Below are 17,203 nucleotides of genomic sequence, written 5' to 3'. Positions count from 1 at the left end.
ACCACCTTGCAGACAACTTCACACAACCACTCCAGCAATTGAGGTGCATAATATAGTCAATTTAGATTCAATGTTCTCAACCTTCCTCTGTTGAAGGACAGTCCAGCATCCTCTCCTGCCACCTAATCAAACTCATTACTAAGTGATGATCAGTTGATAGCTCTGCTTCTCTCTTCACCTGGAGGTCCAGAACATGTGGCTGCAGATCTGATGATCAATTTACAAAATCAATCATTGATCTGCAGCCTAAGGTTCCCTGGTGACATGCACACTTATGTTTGAATGTGGTGTTTATTATGGATAAGCAAACTGCCCTTAGCACAGAGGTCAAAGAATAAAACACCTCTTTTAAAATGTGCAAATGTAAAATTAAAAAAACAGAGAGTATAGTCCAAAAGTCTTTAGTCACCCCCTATTTCGTTATATTTTTCCTGGAAAATGGGAAGTAGGTGCAGTAATTTATTGAAATTGCAAACATACACCATCAGTCAAACGTTTTGACACACTTTCTCATTTAATGGTTTTTCTTTCTTTTTTTTACTGCTTTCTACATTGTAGATACAAACTATATGGAAAAAGATTTATGGAATTATGTAGCAAAGAAAAGATATATAACTGTAGCCACCCTTTGCTTTGCTGACAGTGCTGCAAACCCTCGGCCTTCTCCCAGTGAGCTTCATGATGTAGTCACCAGAAATGGTTTTCACATCACAGCTGTGGCTTGTCAGGGTTCATTTGTGGAAGTTCTTGCCTTCTTAATGGGGTTGGGACCATCAGTTGTGCTGTACAGAAGTCAGTTTGAGTTAGTTGACAGCTCTATTTAACAACTGTTAGAATTCATATTATGAAATGACAGTCAGTCTGTAAAATCAAAGTAATCGAAGCAAAGGGCGGCTGTTTTGAAGAATCTAAAACATGTTTTGAGTTATTTCACTCTTTTGTTTACTTCATAATTCCATGTGTTCATTCATAGTTTTGATGCCTTCACTGAGAATCCACAATGTAAATAATCATGAAAATAAATAAAAAACATTTAATGAGAAGGTGTGTCCAAACTTTTGACTGGTAGTGTGCATAGAGCTAGAGTATATAAGGCACAGTTTTTATAATTCTATAAAGCTTGAAAATCAATACTTCATAAGAAAAAACTGTGACACAGCCTGAATTCTCTTAGGCAAGCTTTGTTGTAATGTCTCTTTGGAGATTAATATCTAAATTTCAGGAGCAGGACCACGCCTCCAAACGCGCTCCTTCCGGTTCTCATCTATATGTGTTCCCCCAGTTCACTAAGCTGTTCCTTCTCTCTTCCACAGCATGTCTTTATCCCGTCTTCCTTCTCTCACCCCAACCAATCACAGCAGATGGCCCCGCCCCTCCCTGAGCCTGGTTCTGCCGGAGGTTTCTTCCTGTTAAAAGGGAGTTTTTCCTTCCCACTGTCGCCAAAGTGCTGCTCATATGGGGTCATATGATTGTTGGGTTTTTCTCTGTCTGTATTATTGTCGGGTCTTACAATATAAAGCACCTTGAGGCGACTGTTGTTGTGATTTGGTGCTGCATAAATAACACTGAATTGAATTAAAATGCTATCAAACCCCAAATGAGGAAGTGGGCCCAGCTAGTGAAAAGCAGTCTTTGGAAATAGATCTGCAGGTTTCTTGACAAATTTTCCCTCCCAAGCTCTTCTTAAGATGTTGAGTGTCTTTTTCTTTTTTCCGTTCTGATCCAACACTGTTCTATTAATATTAAAGTCCAGGATGTGGGGAGATCAGTCGAAGACTGGCTGGATTATTTTGTGTATTTATGACATTGGCAGTTTGTATAGAACCATTGTTGTCATTGACATTGACTAAAGTGTAACCACAAGCTATGCCAGAGCCTCCACTACGTTTTACAGATGACTGTAGAGACCTTTCTTGTAGTGTTTCCTGACTTTCTGCACATACTGAAGATGGTCTGCACCAAGAATTCCAGCTTTAGATTCATCATTGATTCATCATCAATAAGATTTGTTGCCACTGATTTTCAGTCCAGTCCTTGTGTAATTTGGCATACCTCAGCCCTTTCTCTCTGTTTTCTTCCTTCAGAATGGATTCTTGCCAGCCACTGTTCCATTTCAAAGCCTAATTTCTGATGAGGCTTCAACAAACAAACTGTAAGGCCAGATGTATCGGTCAAAAGGCTTCTATCAGGTCCTTGCTGCATTTATTACAGATGGTAGATCAATTTCAAATTCTTAACAACACGACTTTCAGATTCCATTCACCTGCTGTAGATGCTTTTTTTTCACCACTTGGGTATGTTGCTGAGTGGTGGTACGGTGATTAGCACTATTGCATCAGATCAAGAAAGTCCTAGTCAACTCCACCACCTTACCTGGGCCTTTCTGTGTGGAGTTTGCATGTTCTCCATGTGTTTTTGTGGGTTCTCTCCAGATGCTCTGGCTTCCTCCCACAGTCCAAAGATATGCAGTTAGTGGGGTTAGGTTAAGTAAGGATTCTAAATTGTCCATAGGTGTGAATGGTTGTCTCGTGTTAACCCTGCGACAGGGCGTACCCTGCCTCTCGCCCTATGGTAGCTGGGATAGGCTCCAGCCACCCCGCGACCCTGCCAAGGTTAAGTGGAACAGCATGGAATTATTATTATTGTAATGAATTAAAATTAATGACACCCAGTTACTTCAATCAGAGGTCACTAAAGTAAATTGGTGTGTAACATTACCAAACCAATGTCTGACTCTGTAGTTAGTAGTCTCTGGTACCCGTCCCCCACCAATTGGACCAGAAGTGACATGTTGCATGTTCTCCTTAAATTGCTGGCTGTCTAAGAGACTGTGTCTGCTCCTAGACCACCAAAAGTTACCAAAAAACATTTTAAAAATAAAAAAATCCCAAAGAAAAACAATAATTATCCTCAACTACACCAAAGAGTAAAGCAGTGAAATGCTGTTTATTAAACATTCTCTCTCTCCCTCTTACTACACGAGTTAATAATTAATCAATAAATCGATTTCCTCTGACTTACAGAAACCTGCTCACAGCAGGATGATTATGTTAATGACAGCAATCTTCCTCTGCAGCTTATAACCCAACCAAAGACACAGTTTAGTTCATTTGAAAGCCTGACAGGTAGCCTTGTCCACCCTAACTGGACAACTCAAAGACAGTTTTATTTTCTGTTATCTATTGTCCATCTGGGCCTTACTCATCTGGGTGATTTCAACATCCATCTAGATACTAAAAACGACAGCCTTAACACAGAATTTAATCTATTATTAGACTCAGTTGACTCAAAAGTCATTTCTGTGCTTGTCCTGCTACATCTCACTGCAGCATAATATTTTAATACAATGATTAGAACATGCTATGGGTATTAAAGGTACTGCAATGCAGTGGGCTGAACCATATCTATCTATTAGACACCAATTTGTTCCTGTAAATAAATTGTCCTTTTTAAACACTCAGGTTAATTATAGAGTTCAGCATAGTTTTGTGCTGGGACCAATTCTGTTTACATTAAACTTGATTCCTTTAGGCAGGATCATTAGAAAACATAGCATACACTTTTACTGCTATACAGATGATACCCAATTTTATTTGTCCATGAAGCCAGATAACACAATCCAATTAGCTGAGCTTGATGTCTTTAAGACATAAAGACTTGAATGACCTCAAATTTTCTGCTTCTACATTCAGATAAAACTGAGATTATTGTACTCTTAAAATCTTAAATCTTAAATGATGATGAAGTGATGGGCCCAATGATACCCCTGAGAAAAGAAAATCGTGCGGTCTCATTGGAGTTACAAGATGTTTTTCAGTTTCCAACCATGGGGGATCTGCTTCTGCATCCAACCAATGTGTAATGTGTCCTTTAAGGTAAAAGACCAATGATATAGTTTGGATTTTGGTACTAACCAACCTCCTTCTAGTCTTTGTTTGGGGCGATCGTGGCTCAAGAGTTGGCAGTTCGTCTTGTAATCGGAAGGTTGCCGGTTCGAGCCCCAGCTCCGACAGTCCTTGGGCAAGACACTTCACCCGTTGCCAACTGGTGGTGGTCAGAGGGCCCGGTGGCACCAGTGTCTGGCAGCCTCGCCTCTGTCAGTGCACCCCAGGGTGGCTGTGGCTACAATGTAGCTGCCATCACCAGTGTGTGAATGTGTGTGTGAATGGGTGGATGACTGGATGTGTAAAGCGCTTTGGGGTCCTTAGGGACTAGAAAAGCGCCATACAAATACAGGCCATTTTTTGTTTTTGTAGTACTGTCCACTTTATATGTGAACAGCTGTTATTCCATATAAATTACTTAAACAAAGAGTCAACTTTTTTCCAGTAATCAACTGGGGGAGGTAAAGGAAGCACTGAACTTTTCTATTTTTTTAAATAGTAGAGTAATTGTTCTTAAAAGTAGAAGATACAGAGGACACTATTTGAATACCTAAATAATTTATATTATATGTATATATATGTGTATATATATGTATATATATGTATGTATGTGTATGTGTGTGTATATATATATATATATATATATATATATGATATTTATATAAATAGTTGCACAATGTTTACATCTAATTGGATATTGAGAGTCTTGTCTGAATTAAGCAACATTGGGGCAGATTGTGTGAGGTTGATTTTACAACCTGACAGTTTGCCAAAAGTACCTCTGATGTTCAACAGTGTGGACAAGGACAACTGAAAAGCCAATATGTATACTAAGGTTTCATCAGGGTATAATGACATATGGTGTATACCCTACAGTACAAAGGGAGTGGAGGGGGTGGGGGGGGGGGGGGCTAAGGTTTGTATGGAGCAATTAAAATAAATAGTGAGAGTGAGCATCCCCGTCTTGTTCCACCAGAGTATACTAAATATAGATGAGGAAAACTCCAATGCAGATACTAGCTGAAGGATTAGCATATACATTTTTATCATCTTAATAAATTTGGGACCTTTCCATAAATATTTCCACTCCAATCGATCAAACACAAAGAAGCATCAGAGAAGAAAAGTCCAGCCTGAGACTGGGACCTTCTGGACTCACTGATAACATTATGTTGTCAGAAGACTGTGAATCCGTTTGCCCAGCACTTTCTCAAGGCGTGCAGCTAATATTTTGGCATATAGTTTAACAACTGCATTTATTAAGTAAATGGGTTGGTAATTACCGCACTCCTCCAGAGTGGGCCCAGCATTTCTAACAGTGTCAAATATAACTCAGGAGGTTTTCCATCAAGACCTGATAAACGACCTTTGTTGGTAAGTTTGAGGGCATAATGCAGTTCTCAGAGAATCTCAGGGTTTTACGTGTTCTGGAGAATGAACTGGAAGGTGGATATTCTTAAAGAAATCTTCTGTTTCCTCCTCAGAGAGTATTCACACGAATATAGCTGAGCACAGTTTTACAGGTATCATCTCTGAAGGTGAGGTAAATATTTTTTTTATTTATTCCAAAAACAACAGGGATATTTCTATTATTATTATTATTATTATTATTATTATTATTATTATTGTTATTATTATTATTTTATTTTATTTCATTTTATTTTTTATTTTTATTTTTATTTTTTTATTTATTCCAAAAACAACAGGGATATTTCTATTATTATTATTATTATTATTATTATTATTGTTATTATTATTATTTTATTTTATTTCATTTTATTTTTTATTTTTATTTTTATTTTTTTATTTATTCCAAAAACAACAGGGATATTTCTATTATTATTATTTCTATTATTATTATTATTATTATTATTATTATTATTATTATTATTATTATTATTATTCATTCTTTACATTTTTTGTAATAAGTGCCATGGTCTCTGTGTTTCCCTGGCTGGCTCAATGTCAGGCCAGATGTTTTTATTATTATTGTGCTCTCTCCTTCTGTCAGAGCTCATCTCGGGCTCCCACCCTTGGCCCATGCACCTGGCCTAATTACTCACCTGCCGCTGATCTGCCTGATTACCTGGCCACTATTTAAGATGGCGGTTCAGTGCTTCTTGTCACTCTTTCCCTGGGACCTGTTCCCATTTCCTGATTATCTGAAAGTGGATTAGTGGCGAGGTGTGTGGAGCGAGAGTGTGGAGAAACAGAAGAGGAGTGGTGTGTGTGTGTGTGTGTGTGTGTGTGTGTGTGTGTGTGTGTGTGTGTGTGTGTGTGTGTGTGTGTGTGTGTGTGTGTGTGTGTGTGTGTGTGTGTGTGTGTGTGTGTGTGTGTGTGTGTGGACCTTTTTCCTTCCTTCCCACAGATCCCTGGAATCCCGGACCGCTGCACGTTGTGTATACTGCACTTGGTGTTTCTGTGAATAAACTGTTGACTTTCATTTTGAAAAGAAACCTTGGTCTGCACTTGAGTGCGTTCAGTCCTGTGACAATAAGAGCAAAACTGCTTCTCGAGAAACCGTTAACGACAGCCCGTACAAAGAAAACTGAATAAGAAAAACTATCAATATTAATATTGATGACTTCCTCCAGTTTATGGTTTAACTGGTCAAAAATTCTTTGTTCTCTAAAAGTGTAACATTAAAAAGTTAAACAGACTAATAATTGGATTATGATCAAATAGACTTTTTGGGAGGATATTAGCTGATTGAACACACTGAACCAGTTGAGCAGAAGTAAGATTATAGTCTATACTTAAAGACATTTTGTGGGGTGCAGAATAAACAGTAAATTCTTTGGTGGCTGGGTTCAACACTCTCCTAATATCACTTCAGTTTAAATTTTTGGTACAGACACCGAAGTCCTCAGATGATACAGTCTGAGCTGTTGTCTGTGAAGGTTCTCAGTCATCCAGGTCATCGTAGTCTAAGGAGCTTGCAAAGAAAAGCGTCTGGACTTCTTTAAGTTGCTTGAAGACGTTTCACCTTCATCCGAGAAGCTTCTTCAGTTTTAAGGTCAAATGGTGGAGAGTCCCAGATTTAAACCTAGTGGGAGTTTCCCCCCACAGAGGGACAAAAGGACCCCCTGATGATCCTCTACCTCAGTGGTTCCCAAACATTTTTCTGCTAGGAAAATGCCCCCCCTCCCCCCCAATTTTTCACACCTCAAACATTTAGTAAACAATTAAGCAAATACAAGTAATCTGTAAGAAAATAAACGACTAACTCTTTTACGCTGCGTCGGCACTTACACGGGTATTTTTGAACACGCAGCTGTTTCGTCCACATAAACGGCGTTTCAAATCACCGAAAACTGAGATTTTTTAAAACTCCTTTTTTTGCGTTTCCGTGTGGACGAGGAATACAGAGTTCATCACGCAACGTCAAAGGTATGTGCCTTTTTTCACGTCACGCTGTGGCCACGTTATTGTTTACATGAGATGAATTGCAGAATGATAGAGACAAAATACTGTTAATCTGACTGTCTGCAGGTTTTACACGCAGTTATTGTCCCTCCATTTACAAAGGCAGAGGCGTCACGCTGTCATTATTTACATGTAGTTGTTTTTTTCCTGTGTAATAATATTCAACATTGCTGTCAATACATTTTTCAAAAAACGCCTCAAAAACATAAACAGCTGTGGGATCCTGTTTGTCCGGGATTTAGACAAGGGGAACAAATCGTGGCAGGATCAGCCTGAAGTTATTTGTATCCCGCTGTAACTTTACTGTATAAAGAGCAAACATCTCCAACATGTCAGGAGTAGTTAGTCATTACAACAAGTGTTTGTGGACTACAAATCAAGAATGTGGGATACCCAGGGGGCGGGCTTCACACATCGGGAAGCTCTGCTCTACCCAATCACACGAGGTGTGAAAACGGGTGTAGAACCCACTATGAAACCTACCACTGTGAGTGGGCGTTAAGACGTCTGGGAGGGAACTCAAAACTGGATTATAGATGGCAGAGAGTTGGTGTCGTAAACCACCGCCTCTGTTCAAAGATGGTCGCTCACAGTGGACATAGATGCTTCTTTCACTCCTCTTTCAAACCATCTGTCCTCTCTGTCCAAAATGTGAACATTGGCTTCCTCGCAGAGTGACCTTTGACCTTAAGATGGACAGCCGAGTGTTGAGCTTTAGCTGTTGATATGGTGTGATGAGGTATTCATATCAGCTCCAGTGAATAGTGCATAATCACTCGAGTTAGGCAGCTCTTTAGTCAACAGTGGGGAGATGTTTACCTCATAGATGGTAAGGCCTTAAATAGATACATATACTAGTTTTTCCACTTTTAGATTAAAGCAACAATATGCCCAACTCCACCGATAAACTGGAATTAATTTTCTCTTGTATATGACTGTTATGTTTCATCAATATCATAACCCCTTTCTGTTTAGGAACATCGCCTAAAGCAACACTGGTCTTATAATATTTATTCTCCATTCTGTTTACATCCACTGGTCTGAGATTAATCTTCTGTAATAGAGCTGAAACCAATTTCTGCCTGTGCAGGACATCGAGGATGCTCGTACATTTTAAGGGAGAATTCAGCCCTTTAACAGATAATAATACTGTTAAAGTTGATAGATAAAACTGTTAAACTGGCCACAGATTTTTAGATTAAAACTCAAATACATAAAAATAACCAAGCATATCAACACCTATAAGTAAAAAAACAAACAAACACCGAGCATCATCATTATCTATCTATAAGGTCATGGGTCTGTAGTGTCATTTATGTGTTGATTATTGTGTAGTTGAATCCACACCACCCCCTCCCCCAAACCCCTTAATAGCTGACGTCCTTGACAGTCACAAAGCGAGGTCTAGTGAACCTGTGCCGGCTCCCCATCTGTACAGTACAAAGTAATTGTGAAACCTAGTGTATGAAGAAAACAACATAGAACAGCCAACCACCATATTGAAATTTACATTGTTTGCAATGTATTCCAAGAATGTAAAGCCATAAACTGCTGTATTTGGCATAAAATTCCAACCTCTAGCTCACTAATCTTGAGTGCAATCTTGTCCATTTAAGTAATTCAATGGTTAGCATTCTTTTTGACTTGGCGAACAAAGCCCAGTAGGTTTTCAACTTTGACTGATAATGTATCCACCTGCATGTTTAAGTTGTCTTGGACAGGCTGAGATAAATGCACTAAGTGGTGATAAAGCTTACTCTAAAGATTCGGTCATCATGTTTCTCACCACAGACTGCAACGTTTCTCTTTCGGCTTTAACCCTTTAAGACCTACCATAGAACCAAGTCCACCAGAGCTTATATTATATTTTTACATGCTGTGGAGCCATTTTTGGGAGCATTTCAAGTTGCTATACATCAATACAACCATTATAGCCCAAATTTTAATATTATGTCTGCATTAAGTGCATAGTAATTACATAAATTGCAAAAAAGTGCAATAAACTACAAAAACATTGAAAATCGTTTTTGTTTTTTTAACAAAATTTCTAGTTAGAGAAATTTAAGAGGCTTATCCCTCAAAACTATAAATACAAAAAAGTTGCACAAACTAGTTTCCCACCACAGGAAATTTATTTTGAGTCCTTATAGTTTTATTTTTGAAATACACCAATTTTTATATACTGCAGGAAAAACGAAAATAAATATTATAATGCAAATTTGCAAAAAAGCAGCATATGCATCAAAATAAACTATTTCCAGCAGTGCAATATGAGTCCTAAGCATCCCAGAAACCACACAGAAAGTCATAAAGTCAAAGATAACTTTTAAAAACACCAGGATAGGCTCATAAAGCCCTGATGGTAAAAAAAAAAAACTACATTTCCGCGAAAATGGTGTCACTTCCGGTTTCGGGCAGGTCATGGCGGACATGCGATAGTTATGAACAGCTGATCGGATCGGCAAAAGTGTTTCTGGAATATTATGTTTTTGTTGCTGCAAGTGCTTTTTATGCAGTTTTTGCAAAGCTATATGTGGAAGGAAACTGTGACCGAGGACAAGCTGATGGCATAAGATGTAAGTACAACTCCTCCGGTTTCATATGCAAAAACAATTATTGCGCTAGCTCACATGGTTGCAGAGCTACCGGGATTTCAATGTAGTTGCGCAAAACGGAGCGTGCCCGCTCCGACCGGTTTTAAAGGGTTAGCTGTTTGCCTTATTAGCTCCGCTGCCTCATTTGGTGTCGGGCTAGCCCTGAAGCATTTATTTACTAGGTTTTGTGTTTTTGCGGTGAACTCGCTGGATTTTTCTTGCTCCAACCTTGATGTGAAAAGATACACTAGCTGTGCTATAACTGTCAAAGACAGGGAGAATATGGCAGGAGTTCAATGTGGCATGACCAAGTCCTCTGGTCCCCCTTCTTAAAGATGGGAACCACAGGCCTGTTCTGCCAATCCAAAGGTACCACCGCTGATATCCATGCAACATTGTAGGGGCGTTTTAACCAAGACAGCCCTACAACAACCAGTGCTTTCAGGAACTCAGGGCAAACCTCATCCATCACAGGGGCTCTGCTACCAAGGCCTCATTAATTATTATTAATCTCTTGCTCTCTTCCACGGCACATCTTTTATCCTCTCTTCCTTCCCCAACAGATAACCTGAGCCTGGTTCTGTCAAAGGGTTCCTCCTGTCTAAAAAGGAGTTTTCTCTTCCACTGTCGCCTGCTCATAGCAGGGTCAAATGATTGTTAGGGTTTTCTCAGTTTTCACTGTATTATTGTAGGGTCTTTCTCTTACAATTTAAAGTGCTATGAAGGAACTGTTGTTGTGATTTGGTGCTTTACAAATAAAACAGAACTGAATTGGTCTTATCTTTAATACCCCAGCTGTCCTGCCAGTTTGTTTCCTTTTCAAAAGCTTTCCTGCAGACGTAGGTTGAGCAATGATTAACAAAATTGCCCGCCAATCTCTAAAATTATAAAATGCCTGCCTTTGAGTGATGCTGAAAAACAAGTTCCTGCATTTATTACTTCTAGGCTGAACTACGGTAATCCGTTATTATCAGAATGTTCTAAAATCTCCTTGAAAAGCTGAATGGAATTTCATTCCAAATACATTTTTTCCAAGATGAGCTCTATAAATTGGGGGCCAAGGTTCAGCAAGCCCCAGCCTCAGGCCCAGCAATGCACACAGTCACAAACACAAACACCAACCCGATATCACAGTGAAGCGCGTAATAGACGCACCAGTCTATTTAACATTAAAATGTGTATTGTTTGCTGATGATACCACTCTGTATTGCTCAGGTAAAAACCTAGAACAGCTTCTGACTACAGCGGAAAAGGAGTTAAATATATTAAAAAACTGGTTTGATGTAAATAAGTTATCATTAAATATAAAGAAAACAAAATTGATTATTTTTGGCACTAGACAAATGAAAAATGTATCTAAAATCAGGGTTAATGGAATTGAAATTGAAAGAGTGTACGAAAATAAATTTCTTGGAGTGATAATTGATGATAAGCTGAGTTGGAAGTCTCATATAAACCATGTGAAAACAAAAATGTCAAAAACCATTGCTATTCTCTATAAAACAAAGCATGTCCTGAACAAAACATCATTATACACACTCTATTGTACTCTGTTGCTTCCATATATGACTTACTGTCTGGAGATATGGGGTAATGCATATAAAACGAACACTCTTCCTATTTTCAAGTTGCAAAAAAGAGCTATAAGAATTATAAACCAATCAAACTATATAGAACCAAGTAACATTTTGTTTATTAATCTGAATACCCTGAAATTTTATGATTTAGTTGAATATAAAATGGCACAGATAATGTATAAAGCACAAAATAACTTGCTTTGCCCCAGTACTCAGAAGCTGTTCAAAGTCAGAAAGAGTCAATATGACTTAAGGGGAACAGATTTCTTAAAAAAAAACAAGATAAGGACAAATATAAAGCAGAGATGTGTTTCTGTTAGAGGAGTTAACCTGTGGAATAGTTATGACAGTGATTTAAAAAGGTGGAGTTCATTTTCCTTGTTTAAAAATATGTTTAAAAATAGAGTATTAGAAAAATATATATATCAAGAATGAAAAGAGCAGAAAAAAAACAAAAACAAAAAACAAAAAAACCTCTTGATTCTTTTGCTTTGATGTAGTTACTTACTAAGGTGGAAAGTTTTCTGTTTTTTTGTTTTTTTCTTGTTTGTTTGTTTGTTTGTTTTGTTTTTGCTGTGTTTGCCTTCTCTCACCCCAACCGGTCGCAGCAGATGGCCCCGCCCCTCCCTGAGCCTGGTTCTGCCGGAGGTTTCTTCCTGTTAAAAGGGAGTTTTTCCTTCCCACTGTCGCCAAAGTGCTTGCTCATAGGGGGTCATATGATTGTTGGGCTTTTCTCTGTATCTATGAAGCGCCTTGAGGCGCCATTTGTTGTGATTTGGCGCTATATAAATGAAATTGAATTGAATTGAATTGAATTTTATTATTTGCTTCGAGCCCTGTGTACAGGAGCTGCATGCTAAAAGATCTTTTGTTAAAAGGGTTGGCGTAATAAGCAAATGCTTCAGCCAATACCTTTTGATTAGCCTTGTCTCATGCTTTCTTGCTTTGTGGTAAATCTTTGTTCTGTCTTCACTGAGATATTTGAATGCTAATCAATAAAAACAAAAAACATATCACTCACCAGTCAGACGATGCAGTACCAGCAGGAGGAGATCATATATATAAAGCCGAGAAGTGACCAAATAAGGTACGAGGTACATCCCACGGTCCTTCTACGTCACAAACCATTAAGTTGGCTCACTTTAAAATGCACTCTTGTGGGTTTTTTTTGTTTTTTCTTTTCTGTTGGCTTGAAATAAAATCTCTCTCTCCTGGTACTGCAGCTCACTGCAACGTCTGCATGAGTGTCCATTGCAGGCATTGAAGAGACAAAGCCTGAAATGGACACATTGGACAAATGGACACGCACACACCCAACCCACTGACTGACCCACCCACCAATGACACAAAGACACCCATGCACACATATCAACCCCCTTTGAAGTGCACCCCACAAGCTACAGCTAGCAACAATCGATCGCTCTCACCTGATAGGTGTTCACATATCCTTTCCCAGAGCCTGTCAACAGGCATACAAGACCATATAGCAGGCATATGTTTGAGTATATGACGCCTATTTGGAACATCCTTTGTCATATATAGTGTGTTCTATGGAGAGCTCTGTATGTCACAAGTAGTAAGAACACATTATGTTGAACATGGCAGCATGCCATTGTTTGAAAAATGTTGTAGTTATGAATTTTTTCTGCTACTGCTAGAAAGCTTTAAAGTTAATAAAAACGCCCTCAGTTTTTAATGGAAGCCCATTAGCCTTTACAATTTGTTAACATTTCAGAAAAAGCTTATTTTGATACAGGAAGTTATTCTGTTAAGCATGTCGGAGTCAAATTTTCCAAATAAAAGTCTTTGAATAGTTACAGTAAAGGAATTGAATACTCTCACTTTGTTAAAGTAAAAGCATTTGATTGCTTATTGAAAATATTAAACACTTTCATGCTATCCCCCTTAAACTCTTAACCTCTAGCAACAGAACAAGTCCAACATTAGCATCAGCTCATCCAATTTCTCTAGAAATACTTCTAACAATTAAAGACAGGAAGATGGTCATAGATTAATAAATGAAAACACTTTTTGGTTCTGAATGCTTCATTTATAATGGTTTATACTGTGTATGACTCACACACACACACACACAAAGAAACCTAAAAAAAACCTCAGTCAAAGATAACTGTTAAAATTTGTGTTGCCACACTGTAGTATTTGTATCTGGCCACTGTATTTACTGTTTACTGCATGTTGCTCATCATTGTTGCTCATGTTTTTTAGGTGCAATCACCCAATTTCCCCATGGAGTACAGTAAACTTTCATCCTATATCCATAATTTTAGGCTGTACCTTTCTCCAATGTAGCCAGCTGTGCACTGGCACTGACCGCTGATGTGGTCACATAGCCCTCCGTTACGACACGTGCACTCCTGGGAGCAATTAATGCCAAAAGATCCAAATGGACACGGCTGGGCACACACTGGACCCTGATGGAGAAGAATATATCACGTTTACGCATCAAACATGTCTCGGAAGGAAGCGACATATCAAACATATTAATTATTAGCAAATTAGGTAATGACAGTGATGTCAACAGTATCCAGTGAGCAGTTTCAAACTTCTCTAGTCACAGAAAAACTCTTGGTTCATGTTTATGCCTCGATTTAAACTTGAATTTATGGGAAAAAAACTCAAATGAATTTAAACTAAGACAAATAGTTTAATATATGAAACTTTACACTTCACAATTCTTTAAAGGTAGATTCTGTTATTTGAAAAACTCTGATGTCTCATTTTTCCATCTAAAGTAAAACGAGGAACAAAAATCTCTGGAATCAGTCCAATAAAAAGTAAGCAACACTGTTATAACTGGATACATGCAATGTAATCCCATGTGGTAACTACCCACTTCAAAGTAAAAGTACTTGGTGTCTGACAATGTGATGCTAACGACGACGTGACTAAGAGAAATCTCATGGGAGGTGAGCTGTTGCAGGAAGACATAGACAGAAATATTACAGCCTCACTCCCAGAGCTTCACGTGTTGCAGGACAAAATACTGACTCTGGTTGACATATTTGTAATATACCGACGCCAAAGAACACTTCCTGTCTTTGTGACTTCTGGCATGAGGCGAATATTTACCCTGGGATAAAAACAGGCTGCTGCATGGAAATCATAGCTTAATGTTAATTAAAACGAACTAAATCAAACTAACTTGCAATAAGAAAATCTCGTTCCTAATTTAAAATGTGGCACAGTAAAGTGCAACACTTGGTAAAGCTTTCAAAGACTACTGTGGGGGCAGGAACAGAGTGAAGCTGTGGGCAACTGTACCACAAATAGATGGAAACACTTTTCTGTTTTCAAGTTCAAGTTACAAGAAGAGAGGCTTGCTGCAGAATTAGTGAAGCTAATGTTAATCTTACAATACAGCAAATAAATGAAACTAATTTACATTGAAAACTATCACAGACACAGTATTTCAGCTCAAGATTGGACCAATGCGAACATTTATGTACTGCATTGGTCTATGTGCAGAATAATTTAGGCCCAAATGAGAGCCAGAATTTTCTGCTATTGTAACATTTTCCTGCCAGTTAATTCAGATAAAAACAAAACATTTGACCAAACTATTACAAAATGAAGAGTGTGACCCAGCAGCCAATGCCACATGTTGATAAAATGATGATTGATACATTTTTGTCACTTAAAATGTGGCATAAAAAAGTTTTTTAAGAAGGTATATTTTATAACACAGTATCATGGCGCTTAACTGTTGCTAATCCTTAAATATTCTTTTAGGCAGATTAGTTGTATGATGCATATCTGCTTTTGCACGTGTGATGTAGTCCTCACCATCCAGCCAGCAGGACAGGAACACTCCCCAGTGACGTGGTGACACGTTCCACCGTTCTGACAGGGACAGTGATGCTCACACAGGGGGCCATGTTTACCTGGAGGACACGGTTCCTCACAGCTGGAGGGACACGAAGCAGGAACAGGTGGTGAAGCTTTTAATCACTGACAAAGCTCAAAGGTTTGACACAGACAAGTGGGAGGTTAATACAGCTAGAGGAACATTTATACTTTAGGTTATTTCAGTAACTTATGAAAGAGTTTATCAGAAGAGAAAATAGAAGAGCACTAGAAGTCATTTCAACTGTTGTCACTCTGAAGAAAATATTTATATCAAAACTTACTAACAAACAAATAATGTCTGCTTAATTCTTTCTTTTCAGTGGCAGGAATAAGCTGTGATATGTTTATAGACTTCCCAAATCATCATTATACCTGACAGCTTAATGGCAAATCCTAAAACAGCTGGAAAGGGGAAATGAGAGCAAATGATACAGATCGATTTAATGACATGGAACATGACCATTTATTTACAGTACGATGCGAGGCTTGAGGAAGCTCTCATTTTCTTTTCTTTTTTATTTTAAAGTGGTCTGTTACAAAGATAACACAATCTGACAATTCAATTGTGAACAGTTGCCTCAAAGTGCTTTAAACTGTAAGATAAAGACCCGACAATATCACAGAGAAAAGAGAGAAGGCATAAACAATCACCAACAAGGGGATTCTCAAAGCTGGCCAAAAACTTATCTCAGCTGTGTGCAATGTGTCCTTAAGAGATTGATAAAAGAAGAAATGGCAGCTGTAAAGATGAACAATAACTGAAAGTCATGTCCTCCAGAAATAGGAAAAAATCCAATAACACAGGACCTGAGATGCAGCTGACCTGGATGAACCATATACTGTTTGCCGAAGCCTCATCTGGTCTTAATGTAAGGATGACACATATCGGGTCTATGGCTGCAAAAACCTTGGTCTTCTCTCAATGAGCTTCATGATGCAGTCCCCTGAAATGGTTTTCACTTCACAGCTGTGGCTTGTCAGGGTTCATTTGTGGAGTTTCTTGACTTCTTAATGGGGTTGGGACACTCAGTTGTGTTGTGCAGAAGTCAGGTTGGTACACAGCTGGCAGCTCTATTTGACAACTGTTAGAATTCATATTATGAAATGAGAGTCAGTCTGGAAAATTGCAAAAACTTTGAATGTGTCTCCAAGTACAGTCACAAAAACCATCAAGAGCTACAATAAAAGTGGCTCACATGAGGACCGCCCCAGGAAAGGAAGACCAAGAGTCACAGATCAATGCCACACAGAGTTCCAGTAGCAGACACGTCTTTACATCAACTGTTCAGAGGAGACTGCGTGAAATTGAAACACTTAAAAATATCGCTTTCTATTCAATGACCTAAGGAAAAGCAACAAGCAGAAGAGATTTGTTTGGGCCATGAAACACAAGAAATGGACATTAGACCATCTGAGCTTTGGTCTGATGAGTCCAAATTTGAGATCTTTGGTTCCACCGATCGTGTCTTTGTGCGACGCCGAAAAGGTGACCAGATGATCTCTACATCCATGGTTCCCAACATGAAGCACTGAGGAGGTGTGATGGTGTGGGAGTGCTTTGCTGCTGACACTGTTGAGGATTTATTCAAAGCTGGAGGCACACTGAACCAGCATGGCTACCACAGCATCCTGCAGCAACATGCCATCACATCCAGTTTGCGTTTAGTTGGACCATCATTTATTCTTCAACAGGACAATGACCCCAAACACACCTCCAGGCTGTGTGAGGGCTATTTGACCAAGAAGGAGAGTGATGGAGTGGCCCGGCCTCCACAGTCACCTGACCTAAACCCAATGGAGATGGTTTGGGATGAGAGGGACCGCAGAGTGAAGGCAAAAGGGCCAACAAGAGCTC

The 17,203-nt window shown here is 38.8% G+C and overlaps 1 protein-coding gene across 4 annotated transcripts in view; it reads right to left on the bottom strand.

The window, feature by feature from the left end:
- LOC146525160 (multiple epidermal growth factor-like domains protein 11) overlaps positions 1 to 17,203 on the bottom strand; it is a 289,529-nt gene that overhangs the window by 83,513 nt on the left and 188,813 nt on the right. For all 4 annotated transcript variants that reach the window (XM_085154285.1, XM_085154203.1, XM_085154371.1 and 1 more), the window contains exons 8-9: positions 15,286 to 15,406; positions 13,777 to 13,913 (exon numbers count right to left, since the gene is read on the bottom strand). In XM_085154285.1, coding sequence (XP_085010411.1) covers positions 13,777 to 13,913; positions 15,286 to 15,406 — 258 coding nt within the window. The remainder of the gene's footprint in view (positions 1 to 13,776; positions 13,914 to 15,285; positions 15,407 to 17,203) is intronic.

Source organism: Neolamprologus multifasciatus, chromosome 1 (assembly GCF_963576455.1).
Source record: "Neolamprologus multifasciatus chromosome 1, fNeoMul1.2, whole genome shotgun sequence".
In the NCBI taxonomy this organism is placed as follows: Eukaryota; Metazoa; Chordata; class Actinopteri; order Cichliformes; family Cichlidae; genus Neolamprologus; species Neolamprologus multifasciatus.
Note: the sequence above shows the minus strand (reverse complement) of the source record. Positions and strands in the feature narration are given on the sequence as shown.